Here is a 14581-nt window from a genome sequence, read left to right as displayed (position 1 = left end):
TTTTAAAAAGAGACAACTCGAGGGGTAAGAAATTAAAGTAATTATAATCTGACACTACGAATCTTTGATTTATATTCGGAGTTACAGCGCAGATTGTTTTACACTGCCTTTGCTAATTATTGATAACTCTCCGTTTGCATTGACGTGGACAGACGTGACATTCGGAAGACAACATGCCATCACACGTAACGTAATTAACATTCCCAGTGCTGAACCTCACTTGACCCAATCCTATTCCAAATCTACGATCCTCCTCGATCTCTTTAAACACCACTCTCCATCAACCCCTCGGACAACCAATCGTCTATTTTCTTTCGTCTTCTTCCATTTTCTCCCAAATTGGGTTTGATCGTGTAAGTCACCAGTATCCGCCATCTGCTCTGCAACAATCGGATCAAACCCCATTACGATCGTATCGTCGTTACCTCCTCCACCTGTAGTATCAATTAGTCGATGATTACTATCCCGAATCGCATTATTCATCCGCCGAGAGTTCTCCGCGTGACCCGCTAATTAAATCCCCAGAAACCCGAATCAACTCATGTATCCTTAACAAGCAACCAAAAATATTGACTTCCAAATTTCTTTTTCCCCTCGTTGATACATTCACCGTAATAGAAAACGAGCTTTCCATCTGATCTTCCTTTTAATCGCTCTACAGTTTCGCGTTTGCCTCCGCGAGGAATAGTCGAATAACGCGGTGATTCGACACGTTGATCAACCAAACTGTGCGGTTTGTTTCCTCGAAATTCCTACGTGTTCTCCATTCTATAGAAATTCTATTTCGTTCGTTACGTAACCTTTCGGAAGCTAAACCGTTCGACTTGCCTTTTGAAAAACAATGTTTGTGACGCGATCGCCTTTCCTGTGCTTCCCCATGTATATGTTTTTGTCGGAGTTGATCGATATGACTTTTGCATGGCTCGTGTGTCGTTATTGCGTCTTTGTATGGAAATAGAATAGAGGGAAGAAGCTGAGGAAATTCGTTTCGTACGTGTGTTTGTTTGAGAATGCGAATCCGATTTTTTAGTGTCGCAACTACGACATGAGTTTGCGTACGAAACGATAGTTGCGGACATGTTAACACTGTGGTGAACGGTGACGCTAGCTTAACGCCACGTAAGTGTTAATTATTAGCGCACAATCTACAGTATTTCTTTGTACACAAAAAGAGAACGTCACTGTGACGAGTAAAAATATCTGCGAAATAATCTCAAGAATTTCAAGAATTCGTTTAATATTTTTTTGGTCGCCGTTTCTTGCCAGATTCTCTGATTTGTGTTTTAATTTAATGTACATTCCAATTTTGTAACGTAAAGCGATCGTTTTCAACGTATAAATTACTTTTCCCAGAGAAACGATTCGAATTTACTATGGAAAACCTTGAAAAAGCTATTGTTATTTATTGCAACTGAAATTGCGATAACTAAATGTAGGTACGTGGAAACGTGATTCATATTTCGCAAACATAAATATAATTGTGTATTTTATATCTTACGTTAGTTTTATATTTATATTTATACATATACATCATATTTATATCGCATACTTTATATTTTACATTGTCTGCCACATAAATCTTACGTAATATGACGTGTTTCCTACGTAGAACTTGAATATTCCAACACGATCTAGCCACAGTTGAAAAATCCGCAGTCTAATTATCGCACACTGTCATCTGGTCTTACGTTAACAAACTCGTTGCCCGTTTAATCTTTGAGTATCATCGTTCCGTACGTTCGAATTTCATACGGTGGCAGAAATAATAAATAAGTGGAACACAGAGACACTGGTAACTCCGGTTAGGAGGGACGAAGTGGGGTGGTGCGTAAAGCATACACGTGACCGTGGAACGTGCCTCCTGGTGCACGTGGACCGGAGCACATCCCCCTGGCGTCGAGCTCCGCTCACTCGCCGTGCCTCGTGCTTTCAACCCTCTTTTGCTCGAGGCGGAGGAGAGGAACCTGTTCCTCTCAGTCATCCTCGAGCCTCTTCGGGCTCTACGCGCGCGTCCATCCTTCCTCGTCGATTATTATTCGCGTCAATTTTTGGTGAAACTTCTATCGACACGAAGCTAGTCCTACATTGCCGTTCTTTCTTTTAGTTCTTTCTTCTCGTTTTCGTTTTCGTACGTTCGTTGCTATAAGGAACGTAAGAAAGGGGACGTTGAATATAAAAAAAAAAAATATATATATATATATACATATATATATACGTATATATACGTGAATGTATATATATATATATATATATATATATATATATATATATATATATATGTATATATATATACACACACACACTATTGTCCGTGTGTATTATATGGTTATATATACGTTACATTCGAGTGTATTACTGTTGGTTATAATTATTCGAACTACGCTATATAACTTTTATGCTATTTTTAATTCGTTTCTGCTATAAGAGTATAGTAAGCGATTAATAACGCCGTTATTACTGTAACATTTGTCATTGTACAGTTGTAATAATCGTAATTATACGATTCTTTATTCTTTATTCTCTGTATTTAACACTACAATTTGATATTGAATATAAATTTTAGTTTCGATTGCATTGACCGTTCTAGAAACTGTACGTACTTCGAGTCTCGAATCGTTCAAGAAATAGTTCTATCGATGTTTGAATAATTATGAGCGGTGTATGCGTACGTATACTTATAGCCATATAAATCTACGTTATATACTCGATATGTTCGTATACTATACGCATATGTGTACCTCGCAGATATATGTGTGGACGCGTGGTGTGAGACAAGAGCCAATTTAGTTTCTTAAATCGAGCTGGTTTCGTTGTTACCTTGGACTTGCGCGATTTGCCTTTGATTCCTCGTGCGACTATCTTGCTGTGGACGTTTTCACGAGATACTGTGATTCGAGACCGGTGTTTGAGGTCCGTTTCTTTTTCCCCAAAAATTTAACGAGATAATCGTCGTTCTGGATCGTGAATTTTAATGATGAAATTTATGCGGACAAAGAATGGAATTTCTTAAATAGAAAAGTGTGTCGATTTCGGACAATCGTTCTTTCTTCAGTGACATTTAGTTTGTCGTTGAATAAATAGAGTAATTCCAGTTTAATTTGAGATTAATTTCCTTTTTTTTTTGTTTCGTTCGATCGTGGAAGGTTTAACGAGGTTTGCGTTGAATTTTGATGAGATCAGGACGCCCGATCGGCATGAAAAATTTATAGTCTGGTGAAACTGGCGTGGGCAGGGGATATCACGATGTATTAACATTGGCTAGAGGTATTGTTTCTCGATCCTTTGCCGAAGGTTTATGTGCGGGTCCTTGGCGACTCGCATGCCGTGCTCGTTTCTCGACATTGCGTCTCGTGCGTCGTTCCTTCGATTAAAATCAACGTAATATCCTGCGGCTGAGCTGTGTAATTTTCGTCAAAATTCGTCGTTAGATTCGGCGTCTCCTTCGCGGATTTAACAAACATTTCTAGTAGGGAAAATAGAAGGACTGTGCGGTACCGCTCTAACAATAAGTTTATTTTATTTTTTTTATTGAATTTCAAACCAAATTTGATTAAGTTCGAATGAACGGGAAGAGATTTACAGTGTAAATGGAATAAATGCAACGATGATGGATAGGGAAGTCTTTTCTATAGTAGTATAGTAGTTTTATAACACTGGTTGATAATTCGCAAGAATAAAAATATTGTGATTCGTAGTGCAACGAATATCGTTGCCCGATACATTAGTAAGAAGAGATAGTATATTACTTGAATTAGAGAAACTGAGAAACAACAAGTCAGCTCTGAAAAATAACTGTCTGCGCACTGAACGTCGACGAGCATTAATGTCTCAGAACGTCGGCGAAAATTGAGCAAACAACGTGCTTTCAAAATATGTTACGCAGAACCGTATTATTCGTTCGTATTAATCACTCGCGTACTGGTAGGAACGAGAACTAGCTTTCGGTACTGTGCACCTTAACCCATACATTGAACCCTTGTGCTCCGTTACACGGTTAATAATTCTCCCATAAAACACAGGAATATCATCGCCTCGGTGTCCTCAACAAATTTCAGTGTCCTCCTCAAGCTGCAAATACCGAACACATAAAAATTTCATAGTGTATCCGCAAGTGTGAACATAAACCGAAGAAGACGATCTCCTCGAGGACGAACCGTCTACGAACTATCGATAGACAGTTCTGAAGAATCCAACGAGGAATTGAGAGTTTGTCGAAACGCGTAAACAAAAAAGCAACAGAGAAAAGGAAGAACGCGTGTATTTAGTGAAAAATCGTGCGAGTGGAAAGAGAGATAGATGATCGGAGTGTTTTAAACTGGCATCGAGGAGAGATCGTTGGCCGTGGTCCGAATGGGAAGCGAAGAAGGCGATGGGATGGCGAGCGTGGATGCCGCCGCTTCCTGGCAGCAATATTACACCTGGTGTGGCCCGTACTCTCACCCGCATTCTCATTCACACCCTCACAGTCCAGCTACGGGTCAGCCACACACGCATTCCCATCCCCACTATCATCATCCGAATCATCTTAATCAGTATCAGACGCCAGGCCAGTATCAGCAACAATCGTTGGCGGCATCCACGGCGAACGCATCCGCCCACTATTCCACTTCTCAGCAGTATCATATGCAGTTACAACCCGCCCAGACGCCACCCTTACACCAACAGCACCAGTTCCACCCTGTTAAGGGACAAACCGCGCCGAGGAGAGCCGCTCCTTACGACCGAACAGGTATCCAATACTAATTTCTTTATGGCTTCTCGTTACGGACCGTGCATTGTTAGGTATTTGCGTAGTTACTTGCGTATGACAAAGGATATTTGTAGAGGTACAGGTATTCACGAAAGTATTTCAACACCTGTTACGTCGTGTGAAGTATTTTCGTGAGCCGGTGCGTACAGGTATGAGTGTGAAGGTGTGGGTTGCTGGAAAAGAGACTAGCGTGTTATTACGCGTAGTTTCAGCGTACACCCGTTTCTCAATTTAGACAGACTAACCGTTCCACGTGGACTCGTTTTGAATGAAAATTTGAATGAAAATCGCGAAAATAAAGGCTGTCAGTAGGAAAGAGAAAAATATGTACACATACGATGACTGCCGCAACGTAATGTGCTCTTATCTTTATCTCATATAGCACCGACGCGTTTTAACATCGCCGAATAAACTATTATATGCACTTGTTACTTTGAAAACTTCTAGCAAAATGTATTTTCTGGCCGCGTGAACTAGAAACCGCGCGTAAAGACCACCGCGTAAATTGTGTTGTAATTTAGCACGTAAAAGAGAGACTCGCGTAAAAATAGTGGCGCGCAAATTTGAGGGACTAGTGTATATTTTATATGATTGGTTATTTCGTATAGACTCGACACAGTCGTAAACGTAAGGAGGCGTATTGGCCGAACGAAACGCGCAAAGAAACCGAAAGAAAATCTGCTTTCCAGCAACGCACGGTAGCTAGATTTGAGTAATTTTCGGATAATTGTTTCAACAAAGGTAATAGACGTGTGTATTTGGAAATAAGGACGTGTACGAACAGGCGATTCTCAATGCACGGTCGTAAGGTTGTACGCAGAGTAGCGGACACACGACGTGGTCCGTGAAATGGCTGCGTAATGCGCTGATTTTTACCCGGGAAGCATCTGATTATTTAAATAGAGGTACATACGTGCAAATAATTTTCATAACGTTATTTTTCCACAAAGATTCTATTTTTCGCAAAAATTTCGCGTCGTTGATTTGCCAAGTGTGTGATTGTTTTAAATAATAATGGGAAGCCAGGAATAAGTATGTGAGAAATATACGGTGTATCGATGTAAACCATACGCTTGCAGAAACTTGTATGTAGAATTGTTTTTTGTGTAACTTATTATCTTAAAGCTAATACCTTTTCAGTTTCTTATATTAATTTACATTTTTATTTCTAACCAGAAGATTTGAACATCGAAATCTCTTAATCGTGTGCTTTTATCGCAAATTTTCTTTACGTTTCCTGATCGATATACTTGATTCAAACAGTAAACGAGCCTCTGCAACTGATATTTTCCATGAAAATTTACCGATTGTTAAGAATTATTATCGAAAGATTTATTTTATCCCGAAAATTATCAAGAAATATTCGAAAGAAAAATTCGGCGAATTTTTTTCGCGATTCTTCGGATTCTACCGAATCTCGTCCTTGGCTTCCGTATAGTTATTATCCTGTTCGCAACCCTGGAGGATTCGCCGCGAAATTACATAAGCGACGGCGTGGTCGAACGTCACGCGACGTCAATCACCAAATGGCTCGATCTTTCTCAAGGAATTAATAACGTCGGGCAGTTTACCTTCTCTTTCATGTATATCGTCCTGATTAAAATCCCATTCTCTGTTCCTGTACATTTTGGCCTGGTTATACCCCGGAGGATCGCGTTTCTTACAGGCTAAATCTCTTGGTAGCGTCGAATGAATGCGGACGAAAAACCGAACAGATCCATCGATTACAATAATTGATATCTAATATGTTCCTAATAAACATAGAGTAAATTATACCGCATAATTGGCTAATCATCTTGTTATATAGATTAAATCGAATTTTCTTTCTTTTTTTTATTTTCATTCTTCCAAAGGACGAAACGTTATATCTACATTGGTAAATTTATAACGAAATGTCTTTTTGAGTTCTCATAATTGCACTCTTCTTTGCTCATAATAAAAGGCTGTAATTTTTCTTGTTAACGTTACGTCGAATTTAGCTACTTTTAACGACGGATATTTCAGAATAAAATGTACAAATAAAGAATAATTTCATAAAATACTAACATCAATTATTCTTTCATGTAATAAATATTATATTTTGTCTATTGGTATATTAAAAGTAATTTTTCGAGTTCTCCAAAGTCCCCCAAGAAGCTCTCGACAAAGTTTCCCTTTAAAAAATTCCAATCGTTTATCAAATTTTATTACTTATCATTTACTTGTAATATTAATAGGTCGAAGCTCAAAGTTCGCGCCAAAGAAATTCTCAACAGAATATTTTCCTAAAAGCTGCTTATGAAAATATACTGTTATTTATTTTTAACAACAACGATAGTCCCTCGAGTTGTGCAAAGTTCAAAGTCTACTGCACGAATCTTTCAGAATTTCCCTCTAATAACTCCAGTGAAACTTATCAAATTTTCCAGTCGACTCTGCATAATAGTGTCTACGTATGTGTAATAAAATTCCATCGCCAACCCTCTAATCAACGTTACACGCACGATTTTCATCGAAGCAAATCGTTTCTATCGGTTTTCCCTAAATAAATTCAAAGTACAAACGACAACGTAGGGGTGTCGAATAAAAGCAACAGATTCCCCATGAATAATTCAGCGTTCGTTTTCAGCGACGGTTGCGTCGAAACTTCTTCTTCTTCTTCTTCTTCGTTCCTCGTGTTCATCCCTTCGTGACAGTCTACCAGACAGGGTGGATTTACTCGAGTCGATCGAGTCGTTTTCGTCGACATTTTTGTTTCTCGGCCCGTTGGATACGTAAGAGCCTGTAACCTCCATAGATTATGTGTATGTGCGTCGGTGGCTCTCGGTTACGCAAACGTTCCTCTCAGAAAACTCGCGTCTTTCGTGTCGCATCTCCGTCATGCTGACGCCTCCAAGTGTCTAGCTCTGTCAAAATTGTTCCTTCGCTTCCTTTTCTCTCTTTCTTTTCTTTTTTCTCCTCCCTTCTTTTCTTGGTTTTGAATGTCGGTGTTCTTATTGTTATTTAGAGTCGCATCGACTGCAAGATTATTAGCGACTACTTTAGGTTAGATAACGCACATGTGTTATTGAGTGCTGCTCTAAGGGTGTCCATAGATTATCGATATATGTATATCGTCAATGTTTCAAGCTTATTAACTAAAAGAATCGATGTATATTATAGATGCAATATTATTGATGGAATCTGTTATAAATATTTATTGCAAATACTTGTTGACGATATTGACAAAATTTGGTGTAAATATTTATTATAAGTATTTATTGACAATATTGTATTGATAATACACATTGATCCTTCTAGTTTAGAACTTTGAAATATCGACAATATACGATATATTGATAATTTGAGGATATTCTAAGAAGTGTAGGAAATATAAAGATCGAAGAAATTACGCTTATCGCTCGAAATCGCATTTATTCTGTTAATAAGTACATATACACAGTTAGAAACGTAAGTATTGGCGCGCTTTTTAAAGCAGAATGACTTCTTTAATATTGGACCAATTAATTTGAATTCTTTCGACAAGTTAGAAGAATTAGTTTACTAGATGATGTGTAAAATAATGTTGGAAAAATTGCAGTTGATCGTAATCGCCAAGTAATCGTCATTAAACGTCACAAAACATACGCGACCGAAGGGTTAAAGAGTATCTTCAGGTTGGACAAAAGGTGAGAAAAGCCTTATCGATATGCATGATTTCGCATCTTAATCCTTTAAAATTAAACATCTTTCTAAAATATTAGAAATCTTTCCTATCTGCTAAAATAAGGAGAACAAGGTTGAACTATAAAAATTCGAGGATCGTAGTAGGGTTAAGCTGTGTAACCCGCTTGCTTAACTTGGCTACTATGACCGAAGGAAGTGGCTCATTACAGGTTACGATGGTCATTTTCTGCAAGATTGCCTTCGATCATAATGATTATCGCGTGGTCGCCGGTGGGCTCGATTCTTTGATCTTATATCGATTTAATGCAATAGAGCTGCTAATTCGTTATCGATTCTTTGTTAGATTTTATTGTTTCCATTGGAAATTGCAAATATCAAAGGTAATTTATTTACTATTATTTACTATAATGCTGTTGAATTTTTCGCTTAAGTTTGTTTAATAAATTTATTTAACCCTCGTGTGTCAAATTGAAGCCATGGTAAAACATAAATGAAATGTGAAGATAAACAATTAATTTTGCTCTTTGTCGTTCCTGTGCATTCACGTTAATTCTTCTTCAGAAATATCGAATCTGCTTGGTACGTCAAACTTGACAAGTTGCAGAGAAATTGTTCTACAAAAGGCCGATTAATATAATCTTTCACCGAAAAATGGTGTGACATTGAAACACAAAGAGGGACGAAGGTTCAGATGTTGGTGTAATAATAAATGAAGACATTGAGAACATTGTATGGCGATGCTTTCGCCTCGCGAGACACCAAGGATGAAATTAAACGAACAACTACTAGCTACTTTTTAATGTTTTTAATTAATAATTCCAGCAACCTGCCAACCTCCAAACTTTACCTTTTGCTCGTTCTTCCACTATCATCGTACGAACTTTTTTACATTTAAATGAACAACCATATGCGTAATGAGCGTTACGAGACACGATTGTCACGGTTATATTGGTAAAATTCGAAACCAATTAAAAAATGCATATAGAAGTTACAAGACGCTTAAACGTTAGGTGCTTTATAAAATATTAGTATAAAAATACGAATACTCATTGTAAACATATTTATGCTGAAGATGGTCCAACTAAGTATCAAGATAATTAATATGATGTAAAAATTTCATTTTACTAATACTATCTATGGTTAAAGCATGAATCTTGAAGAAAAATGAAACTTGGAAAAAAAGAAATGTACATACAAAATTATATAACGCAAAGAGAGAGGGGGGAGGGGAGAGAGAGAGAGAGAGAGAGAGAGAGAGAGAGAGAGAGAGAGAGAGAGAGAGGAGATCTTGCCTTCATATGTAGTTTACAAAAAGTTAATCAAGTTTCCAAGAAATGGGTCGTTGTAAAGCCAAATAGATTCGTCTGCCAGTCCACATATAAAGCTATCGTTATTTTTCTGCATCTTCTCGTTCTACATTCTGGAATTATTCAGATCCGTGTACATTTTTCGACAGCGTCGTCGAAATAAACCGAAAGAACGAGTGTTTTCATAGCAGGAGACCGTTACGAATAACGTGGCAATGCATGCACGCGGTTATTTTTCTCCCATGGAAATTCACGATAATCCCGTCGGTGAAATAAACAGCAACGTCCATCATCCGGAGTGGCGGTACATGAAAACCGTATCTAATCGTTCGCCATTTCCATCAGCTGTACTGTCTTCTACTGGCCTGTCCTGTACTTTTATGCTATTCTTTTATTCAAATCGTGTGGCCAGTATCCGCCAAGTGTACGCGAAAGTCCATCGATCCTTTTCTTTTACCTCTTTCCACGATCCAGGAATTTTTCTTGGAACCTTTCTTGGACTTTTCTCGTTTCTTAATTATATAATAGCATTTTGGATTTGATATCTATCTTATTGTGTTCGATAATAAACACGGTAGAATCTCGATCATTCGACCGTAATGTGGACACGAACCAAGGAATAATACGAAAGGGTGCATGGTTGTTACTAAATCGTGCAATAAAGTTATAAAAAAAACAATATTGTACATGTATTTAGGTTCCATTATTTATTATTCATATTATATATATTACTCATTGGTCGAATTGATTACATTTAATTGATTGGAAATTTGATCAAGCGCTTTAAGGCTACATTGGCTGTTTACATATTCGTATTCTTTTATCGTGCTCGTTTTAAACTTGCGAAAGAAGTGAAATGTATTATGGTAAAGTTCAAAGTGTTTCGAATAATACGGAATTTTGGTTAAACCGGACTCGAATAACCAAAGACTTCACTGTATATCCTTTTTTAATATTCGTGATGATATATATTGCATTTCTTATGTAATACGATAGAAAATGCAAAATAAGTAGTAAACGAAAACAATTTGTTTCGCTAAATATCAGAAATATAACTCAATTAGTATAGAATAATTAATATGATACATAATTAAAAAGTTATAATGAAAATATGAAATCTGAAAGATGTGATAATGATAATAATAATTGCAGTGATTATAATAAGTAACAGTAATAATACAGTAATCAACAACAATTAATCCCCTGTGGGTTCGAGGGTGGAATAGGTCCAACGTAATTCCTGCGTGTCGTAAAATTACCATTTACTTAATCGTTATTTAATTATTCACTTTGCACTGGAATAAATATCAATATAAATCTCATAACATTGAAGAATTGACGAGTTACAGATTGTAGGCTGCTATTCACTTGATCGTTAATTTATTCACTTTGTACTGCGATAAATATCAGCAGAGCTCTGTTGCACAATAATTCATCAACTAATGATATTAAAGAATTAATGAGTTACAGATTGTAGCTTACAGAATACATTTTAATAATTGTCGAAGTCTGCGTCGAATAGAATAATAAGACAATTTGTAATTTGTATTATTTGATGCCGTGGAACAACATTTATTATCACTGTTAAGTTGGTTTCGTGACTCGTAAAAATATTACTAATAACATTAGTTCAATTGCGCAAGAGTGTCTAAATATCCTTCTATTTATGACCGATATATATGTATATATCAATATGTATATACCGATATATGGTTATTATCACTAAAACCAGCAATGACTAAAGCATAATACTCGAAGGAGAATAAATTAGTGAAAGGATCAAAATGAGAGACACATATAAAATTACAAAAATCAAAGAGAAAAGTAGGACTCTACTCTTATTATATTACGTTGTCCCAAAAGTTTCTGTCACTTCATAAGGAAACAATAGACGCACAATATTTTGTGTTTTATATTATTTACTTATATTATTATAATATAATTACACATTATTATATTATTAATATTATTCGTACCAATAGAACAGAATGGACCATACATAATTCAATAAAATAATATAAAACAAACAATATCGTGCGTCTATTATTTCCTTATAAAACGAAAGGAACTTTGGGACAACTTAATACTTCACAGAAGAATTAATCAAGTTTCCAATTCGCGATATACGTATCGATAGATACGTGCATTTGCACAAAACTATCTCTGACTGGAAGGGTTAGACAGGGCTAAGATCAATCAAGATATCCGAGTGTAAATATCAAACTGGATACCGTCCCTGCTTGCAACCGTTCGAAAGTGAATACGAAGCTCGCTTTCCAGCGAATCCTTGATCGCCAAGTAGGCGTTACACGAGGGAAAAAAATCGCGTCGTAGCTTAGAAAAGAGGTGGAAACGAATCGCGGAACGAATCGAATCGGGACAGAAAGAGACTCACTCGGTTTACCTCGTGCTAATCCGGCGGCGGGAGAGATTCACGATTGACAAAGTGGGAGAAACAGGAGGTGGAAATCGATTATTCGCGTATCCTGCGATTCCCCGCTTAGAAATCAACATCATCGAGACCGCGGAGTTATCCTGGAACGTTGCATTATCCTCGGCAACGAGACGGAACGCGCGCGTCCTTGAGATACGTTGCGAACACAGACCAGGATCCATTCGATTACACACGATGCACACCGAAGTAAAAGATCTGCAAAAGATCTACGAAAGATCTACGAAAGATTGTTCGCTGGATCTTCTTGTCCATTGAATAACCAAGGTGGAACTAATTGTCGCGACGTTCTCTGTAATCGTGTTGACATTCGGTAATTTCTACATACCTACACGTGCGGATTTGTCCTGTTGCTTGCGAAGTCCCCGAGGAGCAAATGACTTCCGCTGTTCATGGGGATTTTCCATGTTTTTTCCCTTCCTCCGGGTTGTTCAAGGCTTCGATGCTACGCGACGCACGGCTCTTCTGTCTTCTTCTTTGGGTTTCAGACTTTCGTCTCTTTGCATCGAACACGATTGAACGTTAATCGCGCTTATGTAACAGGGACATTAATTGTACAGTAAAACTCGGTTTATACGAACTTGTTGGGGGATAAGTTGATTCATGTAAGCAGGTCGTTCATATAATAGAAGTCCATCTGTTTCTCCCCGCCATCTGTGATTCTTGGTTCGATTAATAGAAGTTCGTGTTCAGATGAGAGGATTTCACGAAACATTTGCTATTAAATTTTATATATATATATATATATATATATATATATATATATATATATATATATATATATATAATAATGTTGCAAATTTGTATCGGCCGCGAAGCACAAGAATGTATCACATAACGTCTACTGCGTACATTATTAGATGTTCATATATGAATGGATCGACGCTCGGCGATAGTTGAGGTAATAGGAGCTCAGCTAAAGTTCAGTTAATTAGCCACTGCTAAAATTTCGTTCATATAAAACAAGTTCCACTGTACTTGTGTAGTGAAATTGAGAAATTGAGAAGTCGACAAAAAGTGGAGTTGATCAGTTTGGTTTCGTAGAACCTCACAGGGTGGCGGATATTTTATAGCAAACATTTCTTACTATACTGGCAACAGTCGTTTATTCTGTGGTACATATTATATTCATTCGTTGCTCCTATTAAATACAAATATACTCTTTGAAATTATACTGCCTTCTTCGACCTCTTATTTTACAAATTTCCTCCTGTTCCAGTTGTTCACCGTGTGTCATGATCAGTCGGGATCTTTCCATGTAGGTAGTTTCTTGAAGTATTATCAGTAACAAATATAAAAAGTAAAATAATGTGAATAATATTAATACAAACTTGGATATAATGGAACTGACTTAGGAACATCTTCAAATTGTTAGCCACACTAGAAGTTGTAGTTAACAAGTATTTCGTCGGTTTCTAGAAAAATATAAGTTCTGGAGGAATGATCGCAACTAGGGAAGATCGATTTTTAGGACAGTAGATTCGAATCATGGGTCGTCGTTCGTGGAAAATCGCGGCTGTGATCCCCTGACCAGACTGTGGCCCATGAAGCTGCATCAGTGCGTGCATCTCTTGCACATGCGAGCCATGAGCAGCGCGTGTGGGCCGATCTGATCTTCCGGTGGATTTCGCGCGATGACTCAGCCCGCGACTCGTTCCTTGAATCGTGCGACACTCTACGAAATATCGAGAAAGTCAGAGGGAACCTTTGATCGATTACAATCGTAAATCACAAATTATGTCATATCGTAAGGATGTTCGGTCGAATCCATATTAGTAATACATTTAACAACAAAATAGAAATAAAAGAATTTTTAACTTGAGCGTAAAGTGAATTTAATTGAATACGAGCTGATTTTGTGTACTGAACTGTGATCCTTTCTCGTGTCCTCGAGGAATCACGCAGGAATCTCAATCACATTGTAGCAACAATTCAATTGATTTCAGGTTCTCACTCATTAATATAAAATACTAATTATTTACAAAAGGATAATAATTTAATTTTGAAACGAATCTTATTGGATACGATTTTATTCTCTGAACTTTGATCCTTTCTCGAATCTTCAAGGATTCACTCAGGAATTCCAATCATATTGTAGGAACGTTCGGTTGAGTTCAGGTTTTCACTCATTAATATAAAGCGTTAATTATCCACAAATGTATAATAATTGAACTTTAAATTGGATTTCATCGGATACGATCCCATTCTTCAAACTGCGACTCTTTCTCTACTCTTCGCTCAGGAATCTCTTGTTTATTTATGTTTTGTGTTTTGTTACGTTGAGAGTGATATATTTACTGATCGTACGGAGTAAATTTAGTTGGTCAGATAATTCACTCAATTATATCACCTTCTCAAAGATCTCATGCCCGTAGCACACGCTTTTTCCACGTGCAGCCAAGCTCGCACGTGGCACCGTGCATCCTG

At 37.3% G+C, this 14581-nt stretch overlaps 2 protein-coding genes across 7 annotated transcripts in view; both read left to right on the top strand.

Moving 5' to 3' along the window:
- The window catches only part of drk (growth factor receptor-bound protein 2 drk), a 155987-nt gene that overhangs the window by 122904 nt on the left and 18502 nt on the right, over positions 1-14581 (top strand). The window lies entirely within an intron of this gene.
- The window catches only part of LOC138186767 (thyrotroph embryonic factor), a 100970-nt gene continuing 90297 nt past the window's right edge, over positions 3909-14581 (top strand). The window contains exon 1 of one of the 6 annotated variants that reach the window (XM_069126937.1): positions 3909-4729. In XM_069126937.1, coding sequence (XP_068983038.1) covers positions 4351-4729 — 379 coding nt within the window. In that variant the 5' untranslated portion in view covers positions 3909-4350. The remainder of the gene's footprint in view (positions 4730-14581) is intronic. The other 5 variants (XM_069126936.1, XM_069126938.1, XM_069126941.1 and 2 more) reach the window with 5 other exon arrangements.

The sequence above is a fragment of the Bombus flavifrons genome, chromosome 14 (genome assembly GCF_040668555.2).
Source record: "Bombus flavifrons isolate JBK064 chromosome 14, iyBomFlav1_principal, whole genome shotgun sequence".
Lineage (NCBI taxonomy): Eukaryota > Metazoa > Arthropoda > Insecta > Hymenoptera > Apidae > Bombus > Bombus flavifrons.
The sequence above is the reverse complement of the archived record's forward strand: the minus strand, read 5'-3'. Positions and strand labels throughout refer to the sequence as shown.